The sequence below is a fragment of the Lagenorhynchus albirostris genome, chromosome 12, assembly GCF_949774975.1.
Source record: "Lagenorhynchus albirostris chromosome 12, mLagAlb1.1, whole genome shotgun sequence".
Classification (NCBI taxonomy): Eukaryota; Metazoa; Chordata; class Mammalia; order Artiodactyla; family Delphinidae; genus Lagenorhynchus; species Lagenorhynchus albirostris.
In genome coordinates, this window is record NC_083106.1 from 51,596,612 (window position 1) to 51,624,337 (window position 27,726).

The following is a 27,726-nucleotide window of genomic DNA, read 5'->3' on the forward strand; positions in this document are numbered from 1 at the left end:
TTAGTAGCATTCCCCAGTGAAGTCTTCTGGTCCTGGACTTTTATTTGCAGGGAGGTGGTTTTTATTTATTTATTTAGATTCTTTTTCACTTCCAGTGATCAGTCCATTCAAATTATCTGTTTCTTCTTGACTCAATTTTAGCAGGCTGTATATTTCTAGAAACTTGTCCATTTCTTCTACATTGTTCAATTTGCTGCTCATACAACTCATAATCAAAAAAAGCAAACAGGGGACTTCCCTAGTGGTGCAGTAGTTAAGAATCTGCCTGCCAATGCAGAGGACATGGGTTTGATCCCTGGTCCGGAAAGATCCCACATGCCGTGGAGCAACTAAGGCCCGTGCACCACAACTGCAGAGCCTGTGCTCTAGAGCCCACGAGCAACAACTACTGAGCCCATGTGCCACAACTACTGAAGCCCGCATGCCCAGAGCCTGTACTCTACAACAACAGAAGCCACTGCAATGAGAAGCACGTGCACCACAATGAGGTGTAGCCCCCACTTGCCACAATTAGAGAGAGCCCGTGCACAACAATGAAGACCCAGTGCAGCCAAAAAAATAAAAAAGCAAACAACCCAATCAAAAAATGGGCAGAAGACCTAAATAGACATTTCTCCAAAGAAGACATACAGATGCCCAACATGAAAAGATGCTTGACATTGCTAATTTTTAGAGAAATGCAAATCAAAACCACAATGAGGTATTACCTCATACTGGTCAGAATGGCTATAATCAAAAAGTCTACAAATAATAAATGTTGGAGAGGGTGTGGAGGAAAGGGAACCCTTGTACACTGTTGGTGGGAATGTAAATTGATACAGCCACTATGGAAAACAGTCTGGAGCTTCCTTAAAAAACTAAAAATAGAGCTACCATATGATCCTGGGCATATATCTGGAAAAGATAAATTCTAATTTGAAAAGATACATGCACCCCAATGTTCATAGCAGCACTATTTACAGTAGCCAAGACATGAAAAAACCCAAGTGCCTATCAGTAGATGATTAGTTTAAGAAGATGTGGTCCATATATACAATGGAATATTACTCAGCCATAAAAAAGAATGAAATATTGCTGCAACATGGATGGACCTATAGATTATCACACTAAGTGAAGTAAGTCAGACAAAGACAAATATCCTATAATATCACTTATGTGGAATCTAAAAAATAATGCAAATGAATCTAATTATATACAAAATGGAAACTCACAGACACAGAAAACAAACTTATGGTCACTAAAGGGGAAAGGGAGGTGGAGGAGGGATAAATTAGGAGTAAGGGATTAACAAATATAAACTACTATACATAAAATAGATAAGCAACAAGGATTTACTGTATAGCACTGGGAAATATATTTAATATCTTATAAGAACCTATAATGGAAAATAATCTGGAAAAGAATTATATATATAACTGAACCACTTTGCCATACACCTGATACTAAGACAATATTGTAAATCAACTACACTTCAATTGAAAAAATATTCGAGGAAAAAATTCCAGAACGTTCCAAAAAGTACTTGAATTTGTCGTGCTCCAGCAACTATTCACACAACATTTACATTGTATTTACATAACATTTACATTGTATTAGGTATTGTAAGTAACCTAAAGATGAATTAAAGTATATGAGAAGATGTACATAGGTTATATGCAAATACTACAACATTATATAAGGGACTTGAGCATCAATAGGACTTTGGTATCTGCAGGATATCAGATAGCCATGGATACCAAGGAACAACTGCACTAAGTTGTGTGTGATTCTCTCAGATTTGCACAAATCAGATCCAAAGACTTTCTAGACTGCTGTTGACAATAGCCCCAAAGAGGAAGCTGTATCTTTATGTCTAGACAACCTCCTACCCTCTTCAACTTGAGACCAAAACATAAGACGAAGCAGAGAAACGGCTGAGAAATGATCTGACGCTGTGTTGTCACTGACTGTCAGGGTGTGAGCCTTATCCCTAGTCATCTCGCGAGAAGCAGGTTAATGGACAGTGGACTGTTCTGTCTTGGGGAGATGCAAACCTGTGCACATCAGAGTCCATCCTTGCTCTTGCCTAGCAGAGAGATGACCAGGCAGCAACATTCTAGGGTGCAGGTTGACAGGCCTAGCAGCCCTTCAGGCCATAGCCCCTTTGGCCTTTGCCTGAGTTGCATAAAGGCCAATCTCAGGACTAGAAGAAAGGAGGGTCAAGGATGGCATGACTGACAGGGAAAGGAGAGTCAAACAAAACCTACCAAATGGTACATGACCTTCCCATGTTAAACTTGGAATGTCAGTGCACCACTTCAACTACCGTTATAGCTTATTCCTTTTTCCGAAATCCTCCTGAAATGTTTCTTTTTATTTATTATTTTTTTTATTTTTTATTTTTTTCGGTACGCGGGCCTCTCACTGTTGTGGCCTCTCCTGTTGCGGAGCACAGGCTCCGGATGCGCAGACTCAGTGGGCGTGGCTCACGGGCCCAGCCGCTCCGCGGCATGTGGGATCCTCCCGGACCAGGGCACGAACCCGCGTCCCCCACATCGGCAGGCGGACTCTCAACCACTGCGCCACCAGGGAAGCCCCTGAAATGTTTCTTGCATTTAAACTTCTGTTGGAGCTTAACCAAACTCTCCAATGGCAACTTAAGGTTGAGAACATTTCAAAAGGATGCAAAAACTGAATAAGCTTCTTGGTTTGGGAGGGGGTCATAGCAGCATCAGGGGCACACTGACCTTGCTACTTTATGAGCAGAAGGCAGGTGTGAGCTTTCAAAATAATGTTTCAGAATATCCACAGGAAGTGAATAAAGATTACCCTGTTGTCCCATTTGAATGCTGTGCCACTGTGAACAGTGCCCAAAAGTTTGATTATATGGTCACCTTTGTTACAAGAATGGGACTTTGAGTGATTTTCATAACATTGATAGAAGTGGGTTCAATAAAATATTTCAAAGCTAGGATGTCCTCAGAGCACTGAAATTTCTGGTCGTAGAAGGACACATCTGCAAGCAGATGACTTTATGACAAGCATTATATTTTGAAGAGCTCCCTAACTGACCATGATATGATAAAGACCTCTATGGAACAGTAAGCTCTGGAAAGGCTCTAATGGAACCTGGAGGTCTGTTTGGTCAGAAAAAAGTTTCCTTGATGCTTACAAGGGTGAAAAAGGCACCATGGAATAATGCATGGTGGTAAAAAGAGCACTGGACCAAGAACCCAAAGACGGGCCAGCTTCTTACACACTGCCCTTGTGATCTCACATATTCTCCAGCCATAGAGTTCAGCCCCATCAGTAAAATGAAGATGGATGCTGGCATCTGCTGTGTACTCTACTGGGCTGCAAACATTTGAGAAAGCATCATGAATCGTTGACTAAACAACGGGTGTCTTATGTTCTTATCAAAAGGTAATGAGAGAATCCAGTTGTATCCTATTAAGGAAATATGTTTATAACCAAATTATTTCCTAAGAACTTCATGTTTCCTGGCATGGTCTTTCATTTCTCTCCTAATATAAAATTTTTCAGGAAACCTCTGTTTCACTGAGTAGAAAATTGCATAGCCAGTAGATATATTTTAAAATGTCTTATTTTATGGTCATCTAGATGTGGTCTTCTGGAGAGGGTCTTAGCCAGAGAGCTTTTTATTACAGGAGACAGAAACACATCCAAGTCAGTTCAAAAAAGAGAGAGCTTGTTACAAAAACGAAAGTAGAACAACAGCAGACCATCTCACATGCATTCCGGTCAAAGTAGAACTATTCCTCATGCAACTGGGTTTGGGAAACCTCCGAAATCAAAGTGGTGCTTTTCTGTTTCTAGACGGCTTCATGGCTCGTTTTGCTCTTCTATATATCACAAACCCACACACTACAAATGTGGCCCAGCCAATACCCTCAAGTCTACATGACCTGTTGTTTGAAGGGTAGGAATAGAATCTGAGGGTTTGTTTAGATGTAAGGTAGTTCTATCACCTATGCTGATTCAAAGGTTCAAACTAGGAGGTAGCGGCGCCACCTCCCACCCCCTCCAGGTGTCCCCGGAGGCTGTCATCTTTTGGGAATTCAATAATTTCCAACTCCAGGTCAAATGCACTGAACTCATCTTTTAAACTGGCTTGCATGCAAGTGGAACTCAGCATTGACAAGTGCTGGGGGTTGGGCCTCTAAGTTCATTCCCTTGGTCACTCTTTTTATCACTCACCGTTAGCTATTTTTTTTTTTTTTTCCCTGGTACGCGGGCCTCTCACTGTTGTGGCCTCTCCCGTCGCGGAGCACAGGCTCCGGACGCGCAGGCTCAGCGGCCACGGCTCACGGGCCCAGCCGCTCCGCGGCATGTGGGATCTTCCTGGACCGGGGCACGAACCCGTGTCCCCTGCATCGGCAGGCGGACCCTCAACCACTGTGCCACCGGGGAAGCCCACACTGTTAGCATTTTTTCCTCTCAATTTTTTCCTCTATTTCCTGAAGCAGTAAAACCCGTAATTTTCTGTGGGCTGCTTATTTTCCATGTGGGTAGATCTGGAAATTTTCCCAAAGAACCAGCTTTTGGTTTGGTTGATCCTGGGTGTTGTTTGGGGATCTGTTTTCTGACCCCATGGCTGGGGTGGGGTGCGATTGATAGAGGGAGAGTCTCAGGTTGGTCGAGGGAGACTGTGATGGTTCTCAGTCTGGTTGCTTAGCTGCGGCTTGCAGTTCACACACCGGTGTTGCTCTCCTGCTCCAGAAGGGGCAAGGTCCCGCCTTCCTTCTAAACGCCCGCCTCTTGCCTAGAGGGCTGGCGAGCCCTCCGAACAGGTTCCCACCACAGAGAAGGTGTCAGCATTTGTGCTGGGGGGTGGGAGGTGCCCTGAGGTTACAGCTGGGAGAAGGTCAAGGCCTCTTCCATTCACCGAGGCCGCCTCTTCCTTAGCCCCGACCCCCCATCTGCCATGTCTCTGCCTCTTCATTCTGATTCTGCCACTTAGCTCTCTGGAAGTGAGACCCTCTCCCCCACTTTCTTCATTCTGAGCTCCAAACGTCTCTGTGGTGCCTTCAGAATGGGAGATTTTATTTATTTTTTTAATGCACACAACTTCATTTTAGAGGAGCACTAGTCTCAGGGTTCATTAATTAAGACATTACTCTTGGGACTTCACTGGTGGTCCAGTGGGTAAGAGTCCGAGCTCCCAATGCAGGGAGCCCAGGTTCTATCCCTGGGTTGGGAAGCTAGATCCCACATGCATGCCGCAGCGAAGATCCCATGTGCTGCAACTAAGACCCGACAAAGCCAAAATGAATAAGAAATAAATATAAAAAAAATAAAAAGCGTCATAAAAAAAAAAAGACATCACACTTAACTAGAACGTTAACTCATTCTTGGCTGTGTTTGTCCTCAGTGCCTGGCTCAGGATTGGAGCGCAAGCCATAGTGGCTGAATGGCTCACGGCTAGCACCCTGCAGGGAATCGCATCCCTGCTTGAGATTTGGTACTTTGTTTCCTAAGTTTGTCCCTTCAGTCTCTTCTCCCATCACAGACTGTATCAAGAGAAAACAAGAGATGAGTTTCTTAGAAACAGCTTCTGTCAACAGGCAGTCTCCCTCCCGCCCCCTCCTCTGTCCAAAGTGGTGAGGCTGTAAAGAGCTTTCATCAGAAAACTGGCCCTTGGAAAATAGAAAACCAATTAGGGAACTGGCAAATGATGCAGCAAAGTGTCATCACAGAGCCAGAAGGGAGAACACACACATCGGACAAGAGCCTGTAAGATGTAACCTTTCGGAAGACAGCGCTGATTGTAAATAGGTTCTAAGTTTAATCATTCACTAGCTACAGAACTCCTTTAGATATATCTTCTTGTGCTTTAAGACTGCTGGAATTTATCAAGGGGAAAGTCTACATAGTTCCTCAGGAAAACATTTCATGTGATACTCTTCTACCTTGTATATTAACCTGCTCAGGCCGCCATAACAAAATATCACGACTGGGTGGCTCAAACAACAGAAATGCATTTTCTCACAGTTCTGGAGGCCAGAAATCTGAGGTCAAGTTTTCTGCAGGGTTGGATCCTTCTGTGGTGTCTCTCCTTGGCTTGCAGATGGTTGCCCTCTTGCTGTGTCCTCACATGGTAGATCCTCTGTGCTTGTGCCCCAGTATCTCTTTTTATAAGGACATGGGTTATGTTGGATTAGGGCCCACCCATATGACCTCATTTAACCTTAATTAAATGGTCCTATCTCCAAATACAGTCACATTCTAAGGTACCAGGGGTTAAGACTTCAACCTATAAATTTTTTTTTTAATGTATGAATTTTGAGGGGGATACAATTCAGTCTATAACACCTTGTTTGGAATTCCCTGGTGGTCCAGTGGTTAGGACTTGGCACTTTCACTGCTGGGGTCCAGGTTCAATCCCCGGTCGGGGAACTAAGATCCTATAAGCCGCATGGCCACCCCCAAACATACCACTTTGTCATAAGGATGATCTTGAGATAAAGGCACTTGAAAAACAGCACATGCAGGAAAGGTGTGCTGACCTCACCTTTCTTCCTAAAAGCAGGAGATAAAACTCCCACGTGAACGATGCCCTCCCCGTACCGGGAGGAAAGAAACGTTCTTATCAGCAGAGATGGAAAGTTGAGGCTAAGAGAGATCTGTACAAACAGACCTTGTTAGGATAACCTTCATCTTCCTTTAGCCTGCACAGACATTTTAGTTACTTTTCCACAGTGACTACTTGTTGTTCAACCTAGTATCTAAGCACTCAGGCCTAACTGCATTTTGGGTCTTCATTTGCCTGGGAAGGCTCCTATGTGCATGTAAAACTACTAAATAGAATTTGCGTGCTTTCCTGTCTCCTACCAACTTAATCCTCAGGCCCAACCGGAGGCTGTCAGAGGGTAGAGAAAAAGTTTTGCCTCTCTGCTGAGGCTTGCTGAATACTTTGTTTGTTTATGGCTGCATTAGGTCTTCATTGCTGTGCACGGGCTTTCTCAGGGTCTACTCCTCGTTGCGGTGGGTGGGCTTCTCTTGTTGCCAAGCGTGGGCTCTAGGCACACGGGCTTCAGTAGTTGTGGCACATGGGCTCAGTAGTTGTGGCTCGCGGGCTCTAGAGCACAGGCTCAGTAGTTGTGGCACACGGGCTTAGTTGCTCCGTGGCATGTGGGATCTTCCCGGACTAGGGCTCGAACCCGTGTCCCCTGCATTGGCAGATGGATTCTTAACCACTGTGCCACCAGGGAAGTCCCAGCTGAATACTTTGTGTTGGATGAAAAACACCCTTCCCCCCACCCCCTTTCTGACGATTCCTAGGATTACTGAAACAGAAATGGGTTGTAAAGGGTGGGGGGATGGTACAGGGGACATCCAAGAGGGGATGTGTGAATATGGACACCATTCCAGGGTCCCTGGCCTTATCTCTGCTTTGCCTTTATCTCCCTTGAGATCATGGATTCTTCCCTTGCTCTGTTTGTCAGAGCAAAAGAGATTAGACTTCAGAGTCATTTGATGGGAGTGGAGGAGGTGCAGGAAAACAATTACTGGATTATTAATAATATTTTCAGAATTTCTGTAGGTTTACCTCTGTGGAAATCCTGTGGGAGGCTGCGTAACAGTATTTTCACTGAGTGTAGGGCAGGGAATTGGCTTATAGCTACGGTTTCTCTGCAAGTCTCAGGAGGGGTAGCATTTCTAGCCTTTTGTCTTGAAGTGCTTTGTGTGGCGTTAGAAACCGAAGCCACGCACGAAGGAGAGTCTAGAGCAAGCTGTCACGCGATGCTGCCAACTTGCTGTGTCACAACTTGCGGCCTTGACCCTGCTGCCTAGGAGTTCCCTCCCAGGCTGACCTCCAGCAGAAAGGCCGCCCTCACTGACATGCAGAAACCGCCTGACAGGCTTCATTCCTCAATGCCATGGAGTAGAATTCAATGAACTATCTATGTCTCAGGTGGGAGGGACTGGAAGGGTTGACTTTGGCATAGATCTGGGAGATTGATTTTTGGTCTTGCTGTGGTTATGAGAGCTCTATATTTCACTTCCAGGTCATAGCTAGGCTTTCTCATTTCTCAAAAGGAACAAATTCCCTGATAGTTTAAAAACCGATCAAATCTTAGGCAACTAATATACTTTCTTTGAAATGCAGTTGTTTATTTTTTTCTTGTAAGAGTGGAAAAGGGCATCAGAGAAAAATATGTATGTTTTTGCCTTTATCTTTATGTCAAGAATTGCTAAAATAATTTAGCTTCAGAATCATTTTATCTATAAAAAAACTATGATGACTGAGTCTTACATGTTCTTTCTAGGCCACACAAATACCTTTCTCTTCAAATTATAGTAAATGGAATTACCAATTGAAGCAATTATTTAGTAATGAATATACAAATTTAATCAAGATTTACTTATTCAGCTATTTCTCTTGTGTTTTTGAGAACCATGGAGGTTTTTCATGGAAAAAGACACAACCAGAAATGTTGGAGGAGTATGTGTATGATTTTCAACCAAAGACTTAACTCTTGGGCTTCCCTGGTGGCGCAGTTGTTGAGAGTCCGCCTGCCGACGCAGGGGACACGGGTTCGTGCCCCGGTCCGGGAAGATCCCACATGCCGCAGAGCGGCTGGGCCCATGAGCCATGGCCGCTGAGCCTGCGCATCCGGAGCCTGTGCTCCACAACACGAGAGGCCACAGCAGTGAGAGGTCCGCGTACTGCAAAAAAAAAAAAAAAAAAAAAAAAAATTCTGGTCAGCCCCTGTGAAGATTAAAAAGTATTTTATACATTTCAAGTGATAATGTAGTTTTTGCTCTCTGTAGCTTTCATTTATTCATTTCTTATTTTAAAAAAAATGGCAACTTGGGACTTCCCTGGTGGCACAGTGGTTAAGAATCTGCCTGCCAATGCAGGAGACATGGGTTCGAGCCCTGGTCTGGGAAGATCCCACATGCTGCAGAGTAACCAAGCCTGTGCGCCACAACTACTGAGCCTGTCCTCTAGAGCCTACAAGCCACAGCTACTGAAGCCCGTGCACCTAGAGCCTGTGCTCCGCAACAAAGAGAAGCTACCGCAATGAGAAGCCCGCACACCACAATGAAGAGTAGCCCCCGCTCGCCGCAAATAGAGAAAGCCCACATGTAGCAACGAAGACCCAACACAGCCAAAAATAAGTAAATAAATTTATTAAAAAAAAAAAAAAGGACAGCTTACCTTCAGAACAACTGTATGGAATGTTCCATAAGACCCAAAGTCCATTTCTTACTGATTCCACATGCATCCTGTTTCACTCTTTGGTTCACACATTCTTCCTAACACTAACCATTCATCTAAGCCAGCATTTGAGACAGGAATTGAAATATTTTCAACAAATTCAAATTCCACCATATGAGTTTAGGTCAAATGTGCTAGTTAAACAATTATGTTTACTAGGACTAACTCTTAAATGTCAGGAAAGGATTTTGAAAAGGCATAAAGGTACAAAACCTGAGAGTGGAAGAAAAAATGAGGGGGCATCCAAAAACTAGAAGCTAGAAGCAATATTTGCGCTGAATGATTTAGGTAAGAGTTTCTCAACAGGGTACTGTTGACATTTGCCAGCTAATTGTTTATTGTAAAGAGCTGTTCTGGGCCTTGTAGGATGTTTGGCGGCATCCCTAGCTTCAACCCACTAGATGCTGGGAGCATCTCCTCCCCAACTGTGACAACCAAAAATATCTCCAGTATTGTCAAATGTCTCCTGAGTGCAAAGTTGTCCCTGGTTCATAACCATTGATTTAGGGAATCAGAAAAAAACCAAAAGTATCTCTAAGGGAGAGTCCAGAAGCAGGTTTGTTCTCGCCAGAGAATTCCCCAAAGGCTAGGAGCAAGAGGCACCAGGCAGAAAACCCTATCCTCTGGCTGCCAGCAATTCATTCTTTAGAGAGGCTGATTCTGAGAAGGTGAAGTAAAGGTTTCATACTGAATGTGGGTATTATGTAAGAATCTAATAAAGCCAGTGGGATTCTAGCCTCTTGCTCGACTCAGCTCTGAGAACATAGACATCCACAAATGCATTATCCAGGCATGTGACTGGAGGATTATTATGAGAAACTGACCAAGCCTGTCCAGATCACCCTAAGCCCTACAGTAGAATCTATCAGTCAATAATCTCTCCCTCCTCTCCTTCCCCATAGCTTCTAAACATAGGTTTTCAGTGCCCCATTCTCATGAAACAGACAGCCGAGGGAGGCCAGGTATTTTAAGAAAACCTCCAGTATGAAAGAGAAGAAACAAGAAGAAAGAAGGGACTTGGAGAAAACAGAAATATTATAGGGAGCAGTTGAAGATTTCAAAAACATTAAAAGTGAAGCTTCTTTTCTGGTCCAGGGCTCGAACCCTTGTCCCCTGCATTGGCAGGCAGATTCTTAACCACTGCGCCACCAGGGAAGCCTCTTAAGACTGTTGATGACTTGAGAGACAGGGAAAGACTGTGGAACTGTTTCAGACTGACACATAAATATGATTCCATACGAGATTCTAGACCTTCAAAGAAAAAGAGGGGTGGTTTGGACAGTTGGTGGAATTTAAATGGGGTCTAGGAAATAGACCACATCTGATACAGCCTCTGTAATCAGGGCTAGTTCTTGTTTACATTTAAATAGTCTACTGTTATCCTTCAAATTCTGGTTTTGTTTTATTGTTTTTTGCAGAGGACAGATTGGTCAATTTAAATGGAGGTATTATGGGGTCCACACACCACCCCTGCATTCTTTAAGTTTTTAAGAGTGGCACTAATTTCTGCCAGATCCTCTGTGATGCAATATTGTTTTTTATTTACTATCTTGGCCGTGTGTGTGTGTGTGTGTGTGTGTGTGTGTGTGTGTGTGTGTGTGTAAGTGTAAGAGATTGACAGTTTCAGTGCTCTCCACTTGGCCGTCTTCACTGTGATAGCTCTTATCCCACAGGCCAAGGAGGCAGAATGGTGCTTGCTGTCAGTTACTGGGAATGTCTATCCCAAGTATACAGTCAGAGACCAGGAAAATATTACAGATGGGTCTGCAGACCCAACAGATGCACAGTAAGCCACACCTCGGCTAGAGCTCCATTCATTTCCAGGCCACTTGTATATTCCCACTAGGGCCAACTACATACTTTGCAGGGCCCAGCACAAGCTGAACATGCAGGGTCCCTTGTTCGAAAGCTATTAAGAATTTCAAAAGGGCAATATCAGAGCATTAAACCAAGAACTAAACCACACTTAGAACCTCACAGGTCAACACACACATCCATGACACTGGCCCCCACTCTAACAGGGTTCCATACTGCTGTTTCAGGGCTCTGGGCATTAATGTCAACCTGGACCCTGTGTCCAACTGTCCTTATAGTGTTTCGGTCTTCCACTTCCCCCAGTGTAGAGTTACCCAAGTAAATGGCCATGGATTCCATTGGAGAAGGACTAGGAAATCATTACTGTGAACACTTGTTATGCCTTCCTGGGCACCTGGCCTCTTTTTTTTTTTTTTTTTTTTTGCAGTACGCGGGCCTCTCACTGCTGTGGCCTCTCCTGTTGCGGAGCACAGGCTCCAGACACGCAGGCTCAGCGGCCATGGCTCACGGGCCCAGCTGCTCCGCGGCATGTGGGATCTTCCCGGACCGGGGCAGGAACCCGTGTCCCCCGCATCAGCAGGCGGACTCTCAACCACTGCGCCACCAGGGAAGCCCTGGCCTCTTTTAATTGATGGGTTCCGGGCCCCAAAGCTGGCTCCGTTCTGTAAAACGGGCAAAAGGCATCCTGACTTTTCATTGGGATGACTGCCTTCATCCTCCATCCTTGATTTCTTTTGTTTGTACAGGTTAAGTAGTACCTTCTTTGGCTACTCATGCATTTGCTTCTGGGAACACTACGCTTATTTACCATCTCCATAACTCTATGTAGGTCAGGCCACTTGGCTGCCACTTCAACCCTACCGCTCATTACAGTAATTGCATCCACCTGGCTTCTGACGGCTAAGTACCACCACTGGCCTCTATGAGGACGGGGTTGGGGCAAAGGTGGGAGTTGTCCTATCCCTCTCACTGCTGTCAGTGAGCTGAGTTCTGTAAAGACAGCACTTCATCCCTGGTCTGTGGAGGAGAGCTACCGCTGAAGTCTTAGAGCCATTGGCACCCCTCTCGCCAGCACGTCGCTTACTGCTTTGGTAAATCGTGTATCCTCTGGTGCTGCCCCCCCAGCACAGTCATCTATGCCTTATAGAGTACATCCACTCTGACACGCCCACTTCTCTGAGCCTTTTACCCCTTCTTCCACCATCTGACAGGGCAATGCTGGCGTTTAAACCTCACTTAATGCGGATCATTGCTTTTTCCTTACTTCCTGGGGTCATCCTGACAGCATGCTCGCACCGTCTCCTGGGGTTCCTGCCAGGGTGTTGAATCCAAAGTAAAGTTTGCCTGCTTTGATCCAACACCCTTTGAATCTTGTCCCATGGATTCTCTCCCGGCCCTACCAGGACCTGTTTGCTGAGTCCTGCACTCCTCAGCTGAGTTGTGTTGTGACTTAAATCTAGTGATTGGCCTGGTGGCCAAGCTGGGAGGTTGGGGCAGATCTGAGGGGGTCGTGCTGTTTCCTAGGGGTGTGGCCTTCAAATTGTCTTCTAGAAGAGGGGAGGGCTAGCCCATAATAGGCGGGGGATGGAGCAGTTCTGCAGGTGCCTCAATCCAGAGGTCTCCATCCTCTCCTCAGGCTCCTATTGTGTGTTTAACCAGGGCCCTGACCTTGGCAGAGCAAGCCTGCCTTGTCTGAGAGATTAACTTTTTTGGAGCTCTGCTACCCTTATGATTAAGTCCTGAGCCTGGTCCTCAGCTTTCTCTACATCTTTGCTGCAGGAGAAAAAAGATTTTTTACATGCTACCAAGGAGGCCTTCTGGCTTTCACATTTGCACACTTTATAAAGTCAATTCATCGCTCTTAGTCTGTTATCTTTTTCCAAAACATCAATTGAGTTTAGCGATAGCCACTTTCACTGTCCTTTTACCAATATTATCATTTTCCCCCTGTTGTTCAAATGCCTGATACAATGCATCGGCTAGTGCTTTTGCTACCACCAGTGAATGTTTTAACAATTGCACTGTTGCCTTGTGCTGTCTGCTTCCCCTTCCACCAACACTGGGGCTCTGCCAACCAGACGGCAGATCCAGCTCCAAAATCCCATCCTAGCAACCGCTTTCTCAGACCATTTCTGGTACCCACTGTCACAGGTTGCGTTCCTTGAAAGGAGCCTCGGAGACAGAGATTGGCAGGCAGGAGGTTTATTAGGGAGAGCTCTTGAGATCAATACCTGTGGGAAGGAAGAAAAGCAAGGAAGCAGGATTGGGCAGATGAAAAATTTGGCCTTCATAAAGGCCTTAGCTGAACCCATAGGGAGCTCTAAAGCTGGGCTGGCCCTTGAGGATTGTCCCAAGTTGCAGTGAGGGCCTTTTACCTCCATGCTGAGCAGTCGTTGAATGACAGCCACTCACCATGTCTGGGAAGGGGTCTTGACATCCGTGAGCCGACTCTCGGAAGCTAATTCCAAGGCTGCCGGTGGAGAGGCGTCTGCCAGCAGTGCCTCCAGCAGCTGGGGGATACATTCTGTACTAAGGAGGGAGCTGGGTGGCTCATCACAGCATCCACTGCAGCTTTCTTGTAATAATGTAAAGGCTAAATTTTTATCTAACCAAAAATTATGCTGTAATTGAGAGAAGAAACGTGTGTTTTGTGTGTGTGTATGAGGTGGAAGACTGTAAATTTAAAAACCTCCCTTTACATGATAGGAAGCCAATAGATTAGATCTCAAATTTTGTTTAAAAAATTAAAACAAAAATACCTGTCACGACAGAGACTCCACAAATGGTGTCATTTATTCAGGTATTCCTCTTTGCCCCTTATTAAAAACACTGCTTTGTCTACCCACCAGGATAATGTTATTTCTAAAAAATTTTTCCAGTAATTTTTTAATGATAAAGGCATCTTGTATCTAGTTTTAAATTTTTCCTTTTGCTGGACAGAAAGCTAAACCACAATTCAGTGCTGGACACTTGGCCACCTTAGTGCAGGTGAAGACAAAAAGAATTAAACAAATCTGATATATTTAGAAGGGATTGGTTGCCTCTTTGTTAACAAGGAATGATAATGGGCCACTTATGTGGCCCACTTATATTATCTGAACATAATACAAATATTCTTTCCCATTAACTAAGTAGTATTAAATTGAATGTATATACCATGATTATTTAATCATTAAAGGGCCTTCAGGTTGTTTCCAATCCTTTGCTACTATAAGCAAACCTGTAATAGGGCTTTCTTTTATGTTTACATCTTTGCTACATTTGGAATTTATTTTGGAGTAAGAAGTGAAGTAGGGATACAGTTTTTTTTCTAGAAGTCTAGTCCTAACATGATTTATTGAATAATTCCTCTTTACCACTGATTTGAAATGCCTCCTTTATCACATGCAAAATTTTTGTAGGTGTTGGAGTAAGTTTCTAGAATTCCTACTCTGTTTTATTTATTATAGAGCAGTCTATTCAAACACTTTAATTATTATAGCCTTGTAATGTGTTTTGATATCTTATAGGACTGTTTCCGTTATTACTATTCTTCAGAATTTTCCTGGCCTTTATTGCTTGTTTATTTTTTCATAGGGCCTATGGAAAATAATTCCAAATTGGCTCTTTCCCTCCAAATTTCAAGTGACTATTGAGGACTTGGGGTATGACTAATGTTACTAATGAACCAAATTTAAAATTTTCTTTGTTATTAAAATTTAAATAGTTACGTGTGGCTAGTGGCTGCTGTGTTGGACAAAGCTGTTCTAACAGATTCTTATTTGTATATAGAATGATTATTTATTTCTGAACATTAATTTTGTGTTCAGCCACTTTATTCAATTCCTACATTATTTAGAATAATTTCTCATTTGATTCTCTTGAATTTTCTAAGTATGCAATTAGTATAATCTAAAAGTGATCATTTTATCTCTTTACTTCCAATGAATATGACTTCTGTTTATTTTATTATTTTAACATCTTTATTGGAGTATAATTGCTTTACAATGGTGTGTTAGTTTCTGCTATATAACAAAGTGAATCAGCTATACATATACATATATCCCCATATCCCCTCCCTCTTGCGTCTCCCTCCCCCCCTCCCTATCCCACCCTCTAGGTGGTCACAAAGCACGAGCTGATCTCCCTGTGCTATGCGGCTGCTTCCCACTAGCTATCTATTTTACATTTGGTAGTGTATATATGTCCATGCCACTCTCTCACTTCATCCCAGCTTACCCCTTCCCCTCCCCGTGTCCTCAAGTCCATTCTCTACGTCTGCGTCTTTATTCCTGTCCTGCCCCTAGGTTCTTCATAAACTTTTTTTTTTTTTTTAGATTCCATATCTGTGTTAGCATATGGTATTTGTTTTTCTCTTTCTGACTTAACTTCACTCTGTGTGACAGACTCTAGGTCCATCCACCTCACTACAAATAACTCAATTTCGTTTCTTTTTATGGCTGAGTAATATTCCATTGTATATATGTGCCACATCTTCTTTATGCATTCATCTGTCGATGGACATTTAAGTTGCTTCCATGTCCTGGCTATTGTAAATAGTGCTGCAATGAACATTGTGGTACATGTCTCTTTTTGAATTATGGTTTTCTCAGGGTATGTGCCCAGTAGTGGGATTGCTAGGTCATATGGTAGTTCCATTTTTAGTTTTTTAAGGAACCTCCATACTGTTTTGCATAGTGGTTGTATCAATTTCCATTCCCACCAACAGTGTAGGAGGGTTCCCTTTTCTCCACACTCTCTCCAGCATTTATTCTTTCTAGATTTTTTGATAATGGCCATTCTGACTGGTGTGAAGTGATACCTCACTGTAGCTTTGATTTGCATTTCTCTAGTAATTAGTGATGTTGAGCATCTTTTCATGTGCCTCTTGGCCATCTGTATGTCTTCCTTGGTGAAATGTCTGTTTAGGTCTTCTACCCATTTTTTAACTGGATTGTTTTTTTTGATATTGAGCTCCATGAGCTGTTTGTATATTTTGGAGATTAATCCTTTGTCAGTTGCTTCATTTGCAAATATTTTCTCCCATTCTGAGGGTTGTCTTTTTGTCTTGTTTATGGTTTCCTTTGCTGTGCAAAAGCTTTTAAGTTTCATTAGGTTCCATCTGTTTATTTTTTTTTTTATTTCTGTTACTCTAGGAGGTGGGTCAAAAAACATCTTGCTGTGGTTTATGTCAAAGCGTGTTTTTCCTATGTTTTCCTCTAAGAGTTTTATAGTGTCTGGTCTTACATTTAAGTCTTTAATCCATTTGGAGTTTATTTTTGTGTATGGTGTTAGGGAGTATTCTAATTTCATTCTTTTACATATAGCTGTCCAGTTTAACCAGCAGTACTTATTGAAGAGGCTGTCTTTTCTCCATTGTATGTTCTTGCCCCCTTTGTTGTAAATTAGGTGTCCGTATGTGCGTGGGTTTATTTCTGGGCTTTCTATCCTGTACCATTGATCTATGTTTCTGTTTTTGTGCCAGTACCATACTGTCTTGATTACTGTAGCTTTGTAGTATAGTTTGAAGTTGGGGAGCCTGATTCCTCCAACTCCGTTTTTCTTTCTCAAGATTGCTTTGGCTCTTTGGGGTGTTTTGTGTTTCCATACGAATTGTAAAATTTTTTGTTCTAATTCTGTGAAGAATGCCATTGGTAGTTTGATAGGGATTGCACTGACTCTGTAGATTGCTTTGGGTAGTATAGTCATTTTCACAATGTTGATTCTTCCAATCCAAGAACGTGGTGTATCTCTCCATCTGTTGGTATCATCTTTAATTTCTTTCATCAGTGTCTTATAGTTTTCTGCATACAGGTCTTTTGTCTCCTTAGGTAGATTTATTCCTAGGTATTTTATTCTTTTTGTTGCAATGGTAAATGGGAGTGTTTCCTTAATTTCTTTTTCAGATGTTTCATCATTAGTGTATAGGGATGCCAGAGATTTCTACGCATTAATTTTGTATCCTGCAACCTTACCAAATTCATTGATTACCTCTAGTAGTTTTCTGGTAGAGTCTTTAGGATTTTCTGTGTGTAGTATCATGTCATCTGCAAACAGTGACAGTTTTACTTCTTCTTTTCCAGTTTGTATTCCTGTTATTTCTTTTTCTTCTCTGATTGCCGTGGCTAGGACTTCCAAAACTCTGTTGAATAAGAGTGGTGAGAGTGGACATCCTTGTCTTGTTCCTGATCTTACTGGAAATGCTTTCAGTTTTTCACCATTGAGTATGCTGCTTGCTGTGGGTTTGTCATATATGGCCTTTATTATGTTAAGGTAAGTTCCCTCTGTGCCCATTTTCTGGAGAGTTTTTATCATAAATGGGTGTTGAATTTTGTCAGAAGTTTTTTCTTCATCTATTGAGATGATAATATGGCTTTTATTCCTTAATTTGTTAATGTGGTGCATCACATTGATTGATTTGTGTATATTGAAGAATCCTTGCATCCCTGGGATAAACCCCATTGATCATGGTGTATGAGCCTTTTAAAGTGCTGTTGGATTCTGTTTGCTAGCATTTTGTTCAGGATTTTTGCATTTATGTTCATCAGTGATATTGGTCTATAATTTTCTTTTTTTGTGATATCTTTGTCTGGTTTTGGTATCAGGGTGATGGTGGCTTTGTAGAATGAATTTGGGAGTGTTTCTCCATCTGCGGTTTTTTGGAAGAGTTTGAGAAGGATGGGTGTCACCTCTTCTCTAAATGTTTGATAGAATTTGCCTGTGAAGCCATCTGGTCCTGGAGTTTTGTTTGTTGGAATATATATATATATATATATATTTATTTATTTATTTATTTTTGGCTGCATTGGGTCTTTGTTGATGCATGCAGGCTTTCTCTAGTTGCAGAGAGCAGGGGCTGCGCTTCGTTGCAGTGCACAGGCTTCTCACTGCAGTGGCTTCTCTTGTTGCAGAGCCCAGGCTCTAGGCATGCCAGTTTCAGTAGTTGTGGCTCGCGGGCTCCAGAGTTCATGCTCAGTAGTTGTGGTGCACGGGCTTAGTTGCCCCACAGCATGTGGGATCTTCCTGGACCAGGGTTTGAACCTGTGTCCCCTGCATTGGCAGGCGGATTCTTAACCACTGTGTCACCAGGGAAGCCCTGTTTGTTGGAATATTTTTAATCACCGTTTCAATTTCATTACTTGTGATATGTCTGTTTATATTTTCTAATTCTTCCTGATTCAGTCTTGGAAAACTGTACCTTTACAAGAATTTGTCCATTTCTTTGTGGTTGTCCATTTTTTGGGCATATAGTTGTTTGTAGTAGTCTCTTATAATCCTTTGTATTTCTGCATTGTCAGTTGTGATTTCTCCTTTTTCATTTCTAATTTTATTGATTTGTGTTCTCTCCTTTTTTTCTTGATGAGTCTGGCTAATGGTTTATCAATTTTGTTTATCTTCTCAAAGAACCAGCTTTTAGTTTTATTGATCTTTGCTATTGTTGCTTTGTTTCTATTTCATTTATTTCTGCTCTGATCTTTATGATTACTTTCCTTCTACTAACTTTGGGTTTTCTTTGTTCATCTTTCTCTAGTTGTTTTAAGTGTAGGGTTAGATTGTTTACTTGAGATTTTTCTTGTTTCTTGAGGTGAGATTGTATTGCTATAAACTTCCTTCTTAGAACTGCTTTTGCTGCATCCCATAGGTTTTGGGTCATCATGTTTTCATTGTCATTTGTTTCTATGTATTTTTAAATTTCTTCTTTGATTTCTTCAGTCATCTCTTGGTTATTTAGTAGTGCACTGTTTAGTCTCCATGTATTTGTGTTTTTTAGTTTTTTCCTGTAATTGATTTCCAGTCTCATAGCGTTGTGGTCAGAAAAGATGCTTGATATGATTTTAATTTTCTTAAATTTTCCGAGGTTGATTTGTGATCCAAGATGTGATCTATCCTGGAGAATGTTCCGTGTGCACTTGAGAAGAAAGTGTATTCTGCCACTTTTGGATGGAATGTCCTATAAATATCAATTCAGCCCATCTTGTTTAAAGTATAATTTAAACTTGTGTTTCCTTATTTGTTTTCTGTTTGGATGATCTGTCCATTGGTGTAAGTGGGGTGTTAAAGTCCCCTACTATTATTGTGTTACTGTCAGTTTCTCCTTTCATGGTTGTTAGCATTTGCCTTATGTATTGAGGTGTTCCTATGTTGGGTGCATATACATTTATAAGTGTTATACCTTCTTGGATTGATCCTTTGATTATTATGTCGTGTCCCTCCTATCTCTTGTAACAGTCTTTATTTTAAAGTCTATTTTATTTGATACAAGTATATTGTTATTCCAGCTTTCTTTTGATTTCCATTTGCATGGAATATCTTTCTCCATCCCTTCACTTTCAGTCTGTATGTGTCCCTAGGTCTGAAGTGGGTCTCTTGTAGACAGCATATATATGGATCTTGTTTTTGTATCTATTCAGCCAGTCTGTGTCTTTTGGCTGGGGCATTTAATCCATTTACATTCAAGGTTATTATCGATATGTATGTTCCTATTACCATTTTCTTAATTGTTTTGGGCTTGTTTTTGTGGGTCTTTTTCTTCTCTTGTGTTTCCTGCTTAGAGAAGTTTCTTTAGCATTTGTTTTAAAGTTGGTTTGTTGGTGCTGAGTTCTCTTATCTTTTGCTTGTCTGAAAAGTTTTGACTTCTCCATCAAATCTGAATGAGATCCTTGCTGGGTAGAGTAATCTTGGTTGTAGGTTTTTCTCTTTCATCACTTTAAGTATATTCTGCCACTTCCTTCTGGCCTGCAGCATGTCTGCTGAAAAATCAGCTGATCACTTTATGGGGATTCCTTATGTATGTTATTTTTTGTTTTTCCCTTGCTGCTTTTAATATTTTTTCTTTGAATTTAATTTTTGTTACTTTGATTAATATGTGTCTTGGTGTGTTTTTCCTAGGATTTATCTTGTATGGGACTCTGTGCTTCCTGGCCTTGGGTGACTATTTCCTTTCCCGTGTTAGGAAAGTTTTCAACTGTATAATCTCTTTAAATATTTTTCAGACCCTTTTTCTCTTCAGGGACCCCTGTAATTCTAATGTTGGTGCATTTAGTGTTGTCCCAGAGGTCTCTGAGATTGTCTTCAATTCTTTTTTTTTTTTTTTGTGGTACACGGGCCTCTCACTTTTGTGGCCTCTCCCATTGCAGAGCACAGGCTCCGGACATGCAGGCTCAGTGGCCATGGTTCACGGGCCCAGCCGCTCCGTGGCATGTGGGATCTTCCTGGACCAGGGCACGAACCCGTGTCCCCCGCATCGGCAGGCGGACTCTCAACCACTGCACCACCAGGGAAGCCCGTCTTCAGTTCTTTTTGTTCTCTCTTCTTTATTCTGCTCCTCGGTAGTTATTTCCACCATTTCGTCTTCCAGCTCACTTATTTGTTCTTCTGCCTCAGTTATTCTGCTGTTGATTCCTTCTAGTGTATTTTTCATTTCAGTTATTGTGCTGTTCATCTCTGTTTGTCTGTTCTTTAGTTCTTCTAGATCTTTGTTAAGCATTGCTTTTGTTTTCTCAATCCATACCTCCATTCTATTTCCGAGATTCTGGATCATCATTACTGTCATTATTCTGAATTCTTTTTCAGGTAGATTGCCTATTTTCTCTTCATTTATGTGGTCTTGTAGGTTTTTACCTTGCTCCTTCATCTGCGACATTTTTTTGCCATCTCATTTTTTTTTAAATGGTTGGTGTTCCTTTCTTACTGGTTGTTTGGCCTGAGGCTTCCAACAGTGGAGTTTGTAGGCTCTTGGGTAGAGCTGTGTCTTGGTGCTGAGATAAGGAACTCCGTGAGACCTCACTCCTTTGAATATGCCCTGGGGTCTGAGGTTCTCTGTTGGTCCAGTGGTTCGGACTCGGAGCTCCCACCACAGGAGCTTTGGCCCGACCCTGGGTTCGTGAACCAAGGTCCCGCAATCCACCTGGGGTGGGAAAAAACAAAACAATAACAAAGTAAAAAATTAGACTAGGAAACTAACAGGTATGTTAGGAAGAATAAATTAAAATATAGATAAATGAAGGTACAGCAGTACCACAACAGTAAAGAGGAGGAGGAGGGAAAAGAAAAAAAGGGGGGGAGGCCTTGGCTGTGGAGGGCGGGGCCTAAGCAAGGGTGGGGTTTGGGCAGTGGGCAGGGCCTATGCTCTGGACCCACATGGCTGGAAAAGGCCCTGGGGGCTGTGAAGGGTGGGGCTTAGGCTCAAGGAACAGAAGGGCCCAGCCATGCCCCACACCCCTGGTCTCAGAGGGCGGAGGGCCTCACCTGGGAGCCCAGCAGGCTTCCTGGGCTCGAGTGGGCGAGGCAAATGCCCTTCTCTCCTCTCCTCCTCCTCCAGTCTGGGAGGGCCTCTCCCACCTGCTTCTCCTGGTTTCCCTGGCCTCCGTCCTATGCCCCCAAGGACCTATGCGGCCTGGGCGGGGCTCTGAGGGCAGGGGATCAACCTGGGAGCCCAGCAGTCTCCCTGGCCCGAGTGGCCCTGGCGATCACCCTATGCTCCTCTCCCACTCTTCCCGGAGAGTCCCTCCCTTCTACCTCTCCTGATCTCCCCAGTCTCAGAGGCGCCAATCCTGTCTGGCCTCCACTTCTCCTCCCCCCTCAGTCCCGCTATGTCCTACCGGTTCACTTTGGGGTTCCTTCCATCTCCTTGGGCATCAGAATCCCCCACCAGCAGCCGTTAGGCCCCCTAGTTGTGGGGAGACGCTAACTCTGCATCATCCCACCTGCTATCTTGACTCTGCCTCATTACAGGTACATTTGATATGTGACACCAAAGGCAAAAGCCACAAAATCAAAAATAGGTACATTAGCCTCTGATAAAATAAAAAACTTTACTGCTTTTAAGAAAACTATCAAGAACATGAAAAGACAATTCACAGAATGGGAGAAAATATTTGCAAATCATATATCTGATAAGGGACTTGTGTCCCAAATATATCTTTTAAAAAGCCTCTTAAACTCAACGATAAAAAGACAACCCAATTTTAAAATAAGCAGAGGATTTAAATACACATTTCTTCCCCCCACCAAAAAAAAATATATATAATTGTCCAGTCAGCACATGAAAAGATACTCAATATCATTACTTATTAGAAAAATGCAAATCAAAACCACAGTGAGATATCACTTCACTCTCACTGGGATTGCTAAAATAACGAAGACAGACAATAACAAGGGTTAGCAAGAATATGGACAAATGGAACCCTCATATATTGCTGGTGGGAATGTAAAACGGTGCAGCCACTTTGGAGAAGTTTGGCTGTTCCTCGTAAGTTAAACACAGTTGAGGATATGGGGAGGGGGAAGGGTAAGCTGGGACAAAGTAAGAGAGTGGCATGGACATATATACACTACCAAATGTAAAATAGCTAGCTAGTGGGAAGCAGCCACATAGCACAGGGAGATCAGCTCGGTGCTTTGTGACCACCTAGAGGGGTGGGATAGGAAGGGTGGGAGGGAGACGCAAGAGGGAGGAGATATGGGGATATATGTATACATATAGCTGATTCACTTTGTGATACATCAGAAACTAACACACCATTGTAAAGCAATTATACTCCAATAAAGATGTTAAAAAAACAAAAAAAGACCTCCGGGTCTTTGAACCCTGTGTTAGCCAATTCTTTATGGCTCACGGAAATTGCTTTAAAAATGTGCAGTCCATCAGTTCTTCCAGGTATTTTAAACTTTATCTTCAGAGGAAGCCAGATCATCAGAGAGCTATATAGCTGGTCTCTAGCATAAGTTTTCAGTAAATTGCAATTTGGTCATATTAGTTTAATGTGTATCTATAGCATCCATGGGAAAATGATAATTTCATGATTGTATGCATATATTTATAGCTCCAAACTTTTGAATACTTATTCTGTGTTGTTATGCTGGGTGCTTTAAGTGCATCATTTAAATTTAATCCTCCCAACCCTCCCTCGGAGTAAATATTACCTCCGTTTTACAGGTCAGGATACTGCAGCTCAGACAGGTTACACAGCTTGTAAATGGCAGTAATAGGATTCAAACCCAGGTATATCTGATTTCTAAATCTGGTGGCCTTACCCACTAGGGAAGCAACTGGGAAATTTCCCACCATATCACACTACACAGCCTTAGCATCTGTATAATAAATACCTTGACAAGCATTGTTAACTTTTAATCTTATTCTTGGTTTTAACCTTTTCCCCAATTTTTATCAATTCAGTGATTTCCTCAACTATTTACTTTTATACCATTGTAATAATATATTTCTAATAAAGTGCCTAAAATCCTTTTGGATTTATATTCCATTGAGGTACAAAGAAAAAGAAATGAAAGCCCCTCTGAAATCCCGTAATTCCTTTTATTTAATGTTGGCTGGGGTTTTCTCGTGTTATTTGCTTTCATTAAATTTTCAGGGTTTTGTTCTAGTGTACACACTGCTTAAGTTATGAACTAACTGAGGAAAGCCTTCTACTTTAAACTGTCCTCTGGTGCTTCTAAACGCAATGAGTACATTTTACCCTAGGCTCGCACAGGCAACACATATTTAGCCTCAGCATAATCAGATATTTGAGGAAAGGGAGGGAGAGTAAAAGTAGTTAATAAATGAAAGTTCGTAACAGAAACTATTGTGAAAATCCCATTAGTTTGTTCCCTTACTTAAACTGGAACAGGGTATGACACAGTTTACAGAATCCCCGAGGTCTACTTTTTGGTGCCCTGTAACCAGATCTCTTTTCACTGTTCTTTAGATCCTGTTCTAAAATCCTAAAGATATTTCTTGTCCACTGTAGAAGGTGCAGGTGATTTCCTCATAGGAATCACCATCCTTTGTCATTTTTAGAAGCTCCTCTTCTGTACCATGCTCTTTTCTAGATGGCCCACAGTCCTGTGTTCCCAACAACCTGGTGTCAAATAGCCATTCAAATAGAACATTCTGCCTCCCTGGTTTCAAGCGATTTTCTTGGTAACGCTAAGTGTTGGTCAACACGGATCTGGCTTGGATTTGGCTGTGTGGTGTCAGGGTGCAAAGATTTGTGAACGCATCACATTTTTTCACTCTAGCAGTGCTTTGTTTCGCTGTCTTATCAAGGAACTCATCTTACACTTGCAGCCACCTTCGCCTTTCTGACGTGCTCTGCTGTGGCAGCCCTGTTGCTAACTATTTCAGGGTTTAATTAGCTGAGACACAGAAACCATTTTCCCCTTAAATTCCCAGACAGTGATTTGGCAAAATGAGATCTACTAGACTTAGGGTAAAGATGGAAAAGAAAGAACAGATTAGGTATCATTTCACGCTAGTTGGGTGTTATTACGTGAGAACAGTAAATGTTTCACTTTGTTATTTCCAGTTCAAATCGTTAGTGCAACTCAAGCAGAGATACAGGAATAAGAGAAATTACATAAATATTCTTTGAAAAATTTTTATTTTGAATTATACACACATAAAAGAAAGACTGGGGCAAAGATTCATCTGCTTGCCATTTGCATCATACTAGCTCCCCCAACTAAGAGTTTTCTCGTGTTATAAAGTAAAGCAATTCTCTGTCATGAATTTCTTCCTTTTTCAGGGACTCACGTCAAAATATTTAAGAATCCTAGTGGGCCTACGGGCCTGGCACAGAAAACTTTTATGTAAAGTTTATCAGATAGAGTATTTGGGAGTGGGAGGATCCCAGGGGGAGAGAAAATTATTAATGAAAAGTACCACGCAGGTTAAACTACCACCACTCAACATCCTAGTGGTTCTGGGAAGGTTCTGCCTATGTTTTTCCTTCAGGTCTTTCATATTTAGAAAGGACTTTTTTCTTACTAAACAAAGTGAATCTGTTAAATAATAATTCAGCTCCCCACTTATACTTATCAACAGTAAACAAGTGTCAAATTAGAACACATGATAAATATGAGATGACAATGGTGTTCTGGCAAAGACAAATCCAACAGTGAAACTTTATAGCGGGTAAATGTATGACTTTCATCAGATTTTTTTTTCAGATTCTGAATACATATTCCCGTTAATGTTTCTTTGTGCTCAAGGAGCCCAAAGAGAGAGCACTTGTAAAGAAAGTCGAGAGGGTAAGAAAACCATAAGGAATAGAGAATCTGGGGTAAGGGAGGAGGTCCACGGGCTTCTTCTCTTTGGCATCCTCACCAAATTATATACAAGTTTTTCATATGGGATCTTACTTGTGTATCTTGAAACTTTCTCACTAAAACCATGCTCTACTAGCTACCAAGTTTCGAGTCCAGTCTGGTCTGTTAGGTCACAACAAATGTCTCTATGGCATCACTGAGCTTGTTTGGGATCGAACTAGAATGAACTCAGTATAACATGGAGTTACTCTGGTTCCTTGGCATGGGGCTCTGGAATGGCAGAAGTAAGATTTTAACTGTTAGCAGGAAAGGAAAAAAGTTCTCAGTCATTGCAGCTCTATTCTTAGAGAAGTGTCTGCACCTGGGGCTCTCGCCAGAGAGAGAGGCACACCCTTGTCTTGCAGGACTCTGGGCCCCAGCAGGTTGCACTTCCTCCTGTGCTCAGAGCTCCTCCTCTACCTGCTCTGCTCAGACTTAGAAGTGGATATTCCCATTTTATTTTTGTGCATTTTTAACATCCGCTGAGGTGGCCTCCACCGCATGATGAGTTGCCTGTCAGCTGGGCTGTCCAGGTTATCTCTGGAGGTACCACTTCCTGTTTTTGTTAGTGCTTTGGTTACAAAGATGTACAAGTTTTGAGAGGTTTACTAGTACTTACATTGCTTACAGTACAGTACAGTACTAGTACTGTAAGCAATGTTCTTTTTAATGAACATTTTTACAGAATGCATCATTTTTCAGGAACATGTATCTTGTATTATAATAGAAATCCTGTACTTTGTTTATACTTAGTGGATGCTTAATAAATGCTGACAGATTATTCATAAGTAATTAACTATATCACAAGAATTTTAAAAAGCGATTCCAAGGATTGACTGTGTTGACAGTGAACCAAATTGCAAGATCACTTGACTTTTCTAGAATATAAAATCTTTAAAAGTCATAATTTGCATGATATAGTTATCACTACTATTTTAGAGAAACAGAAGCTAACTTTTCATTTTCAAAGACTGATGAACAATCATCCATTAGCTCCTGAAGCTGAATAACAGGAAACTGTACTTGTTTTTCAAACCATTTGGCAACTGTAAGAAGCTGCTGGTCACAAAATGCACGTCCAATAAACTGTAGTCCGATTGGCAACCCTTGGCTTGACAGGGCCATAGGGACACTCACTGCTGGCAACCCTGAGGAAAAGAAAGAGACCCATTAAATGTTGATTAATTCTCCACCCTAAGATGCAGAGACCTCTTCCACTTTCCAGTGCCAGTAGGTACAAGACAAGGTTAATGAAAAAGAATCACAAAAATTATATGTATGCTTCTGTATCTTCCTTTGTTCATTTAATATCTTAGAAATCACTGTATATCTGTTCACAGAGACCTTCTTCATTCCTTTTTTATAGCTGCATAGTATTCCATCATGTGCTTTTACCATAATTTATTCAACCATTCTTCTGTGGTTGGAGATTTTGGTTGTTTTCGGTATTTAGCTATTTCATGCCAAGCCCCAGTGAATTACCTTGTGTATTTTTCTGGTATTCCTGAACGTTTCTCAGCTGAAGAGGAACTGTTTCATCAAAAGATAAATGTATATGTAATTAGATATTTTGCCAACTTTCCCTCCAAAAAAGTTGTACCTGTTCAACTCCTATCAGCAAAATGAGTGTTTTCCTACGGCCTCACCTATAGAGTGTGTTGTTCAGTTTTTGAATTTTTGCCAATTTGTTACATGAAAAATAGTAATTCAGGGTAGTTTTAATTTTAGTTTTGGGGAAGAGAAAGTAGGACAGCCTGGGACATCTTGTTATGCCATAAAATAAGAAAGTTTTCAAAAATTAATGCGGGCTGGTCTAAAGGATACGCAACTGTTGGTTAAATTTGAGCATCAAAAATAATGACAGTTAATTACTTATAATACATTGAATTCTTTTAAAAAAGGAAAGCTTTTTTAAAAATTATGTTTTCTTTTTTAAATTAATTTATGTATTTTTTGGCTGCGTTGGGTCTTCGTTGCTGTTTGCAGGCTTTCTCTAGTTGCGGCGAGCAGGGACTACTCTGTTGTGGTACACAGGCTTCGCATTGCGGTGGCTTCTCTTGTTGCAGAGCACGGGCTCCAGCCGTGTGTACTTCAGTAGTTGTGGCACATGGGCTTAGTAGTTGTGGCACGTGGGTTCAGTAGTTGTGGCACGTGGGCTCAGTAGTTGTGGCTTGCGGGCTGTAGAGCGCAGGCTCAGTTATTGTGATGCATGGACTTAGTTGCTCTGTGGTATGTGGGATCTTCCCAGACCAGGGCTCGAACCCATGTCCCCTGCACTGGCAGGCGGATTCTTAACCACTGCGCCACCAGGGAAGTCCCAGGAAAGCTGTTCTTTAGAGAAGACTGCTAGCTAACATATGTAGAAGGAATGGTAGAATTAGAAAAGTCAGCATTTTGTAATTCTCTAAGTAATACTTAATTCAGGCAAGGATCATCAATAGATGCTAAAAGTGGGTTCAAGTTTATTGGGAAACACTGTCTCAAAGTATTACATCACCAATTGCTTACAACTGACAAAAGGAAAACGGGCCTTCATAAGGAAAATATCTGGTAGTTACTTCCTTAACCAAGGGATTAACTTAGCTTCCAAAAGTGGGACAAACTGATATTTAACTGTT

The 27,726-nt window shown here is 42.0% G+C and overlaps 1 protein-coding gene across 2 annotated transcripts in view; it reads right to left on the bottom strand.

Moving 5' to 3' along the window:
• Positions 1 to 24,374: 24,374 nt before the first annotated feature.
• Positions 24,375 to 27,726, bottom strand: part of QRSL1 (glutaminyl-tRNA amidotransferase subunit QRSL1) — a 33,087-nt gene continuing 29,735 nt past the window's right edge. Inside the window, exon 11 of one of the 2 annotated variants that reach the window (XM_060168274.1) lies at positions 24,375 to 26,256. In XM_060168274.1, coding sequence (XP_060024257.1) covers positions 26,039 to 26,256 — 218 coding nt within the window. In that variant the 3' untranslated portion in view covers positions 24,375 to 26,038. Of the gene's footprint in view, positions 27,459 to 27,726 lie in introns of both variants that reach the window. The other variant, XM_060168275.1, reaches the window with a different exon arrangement.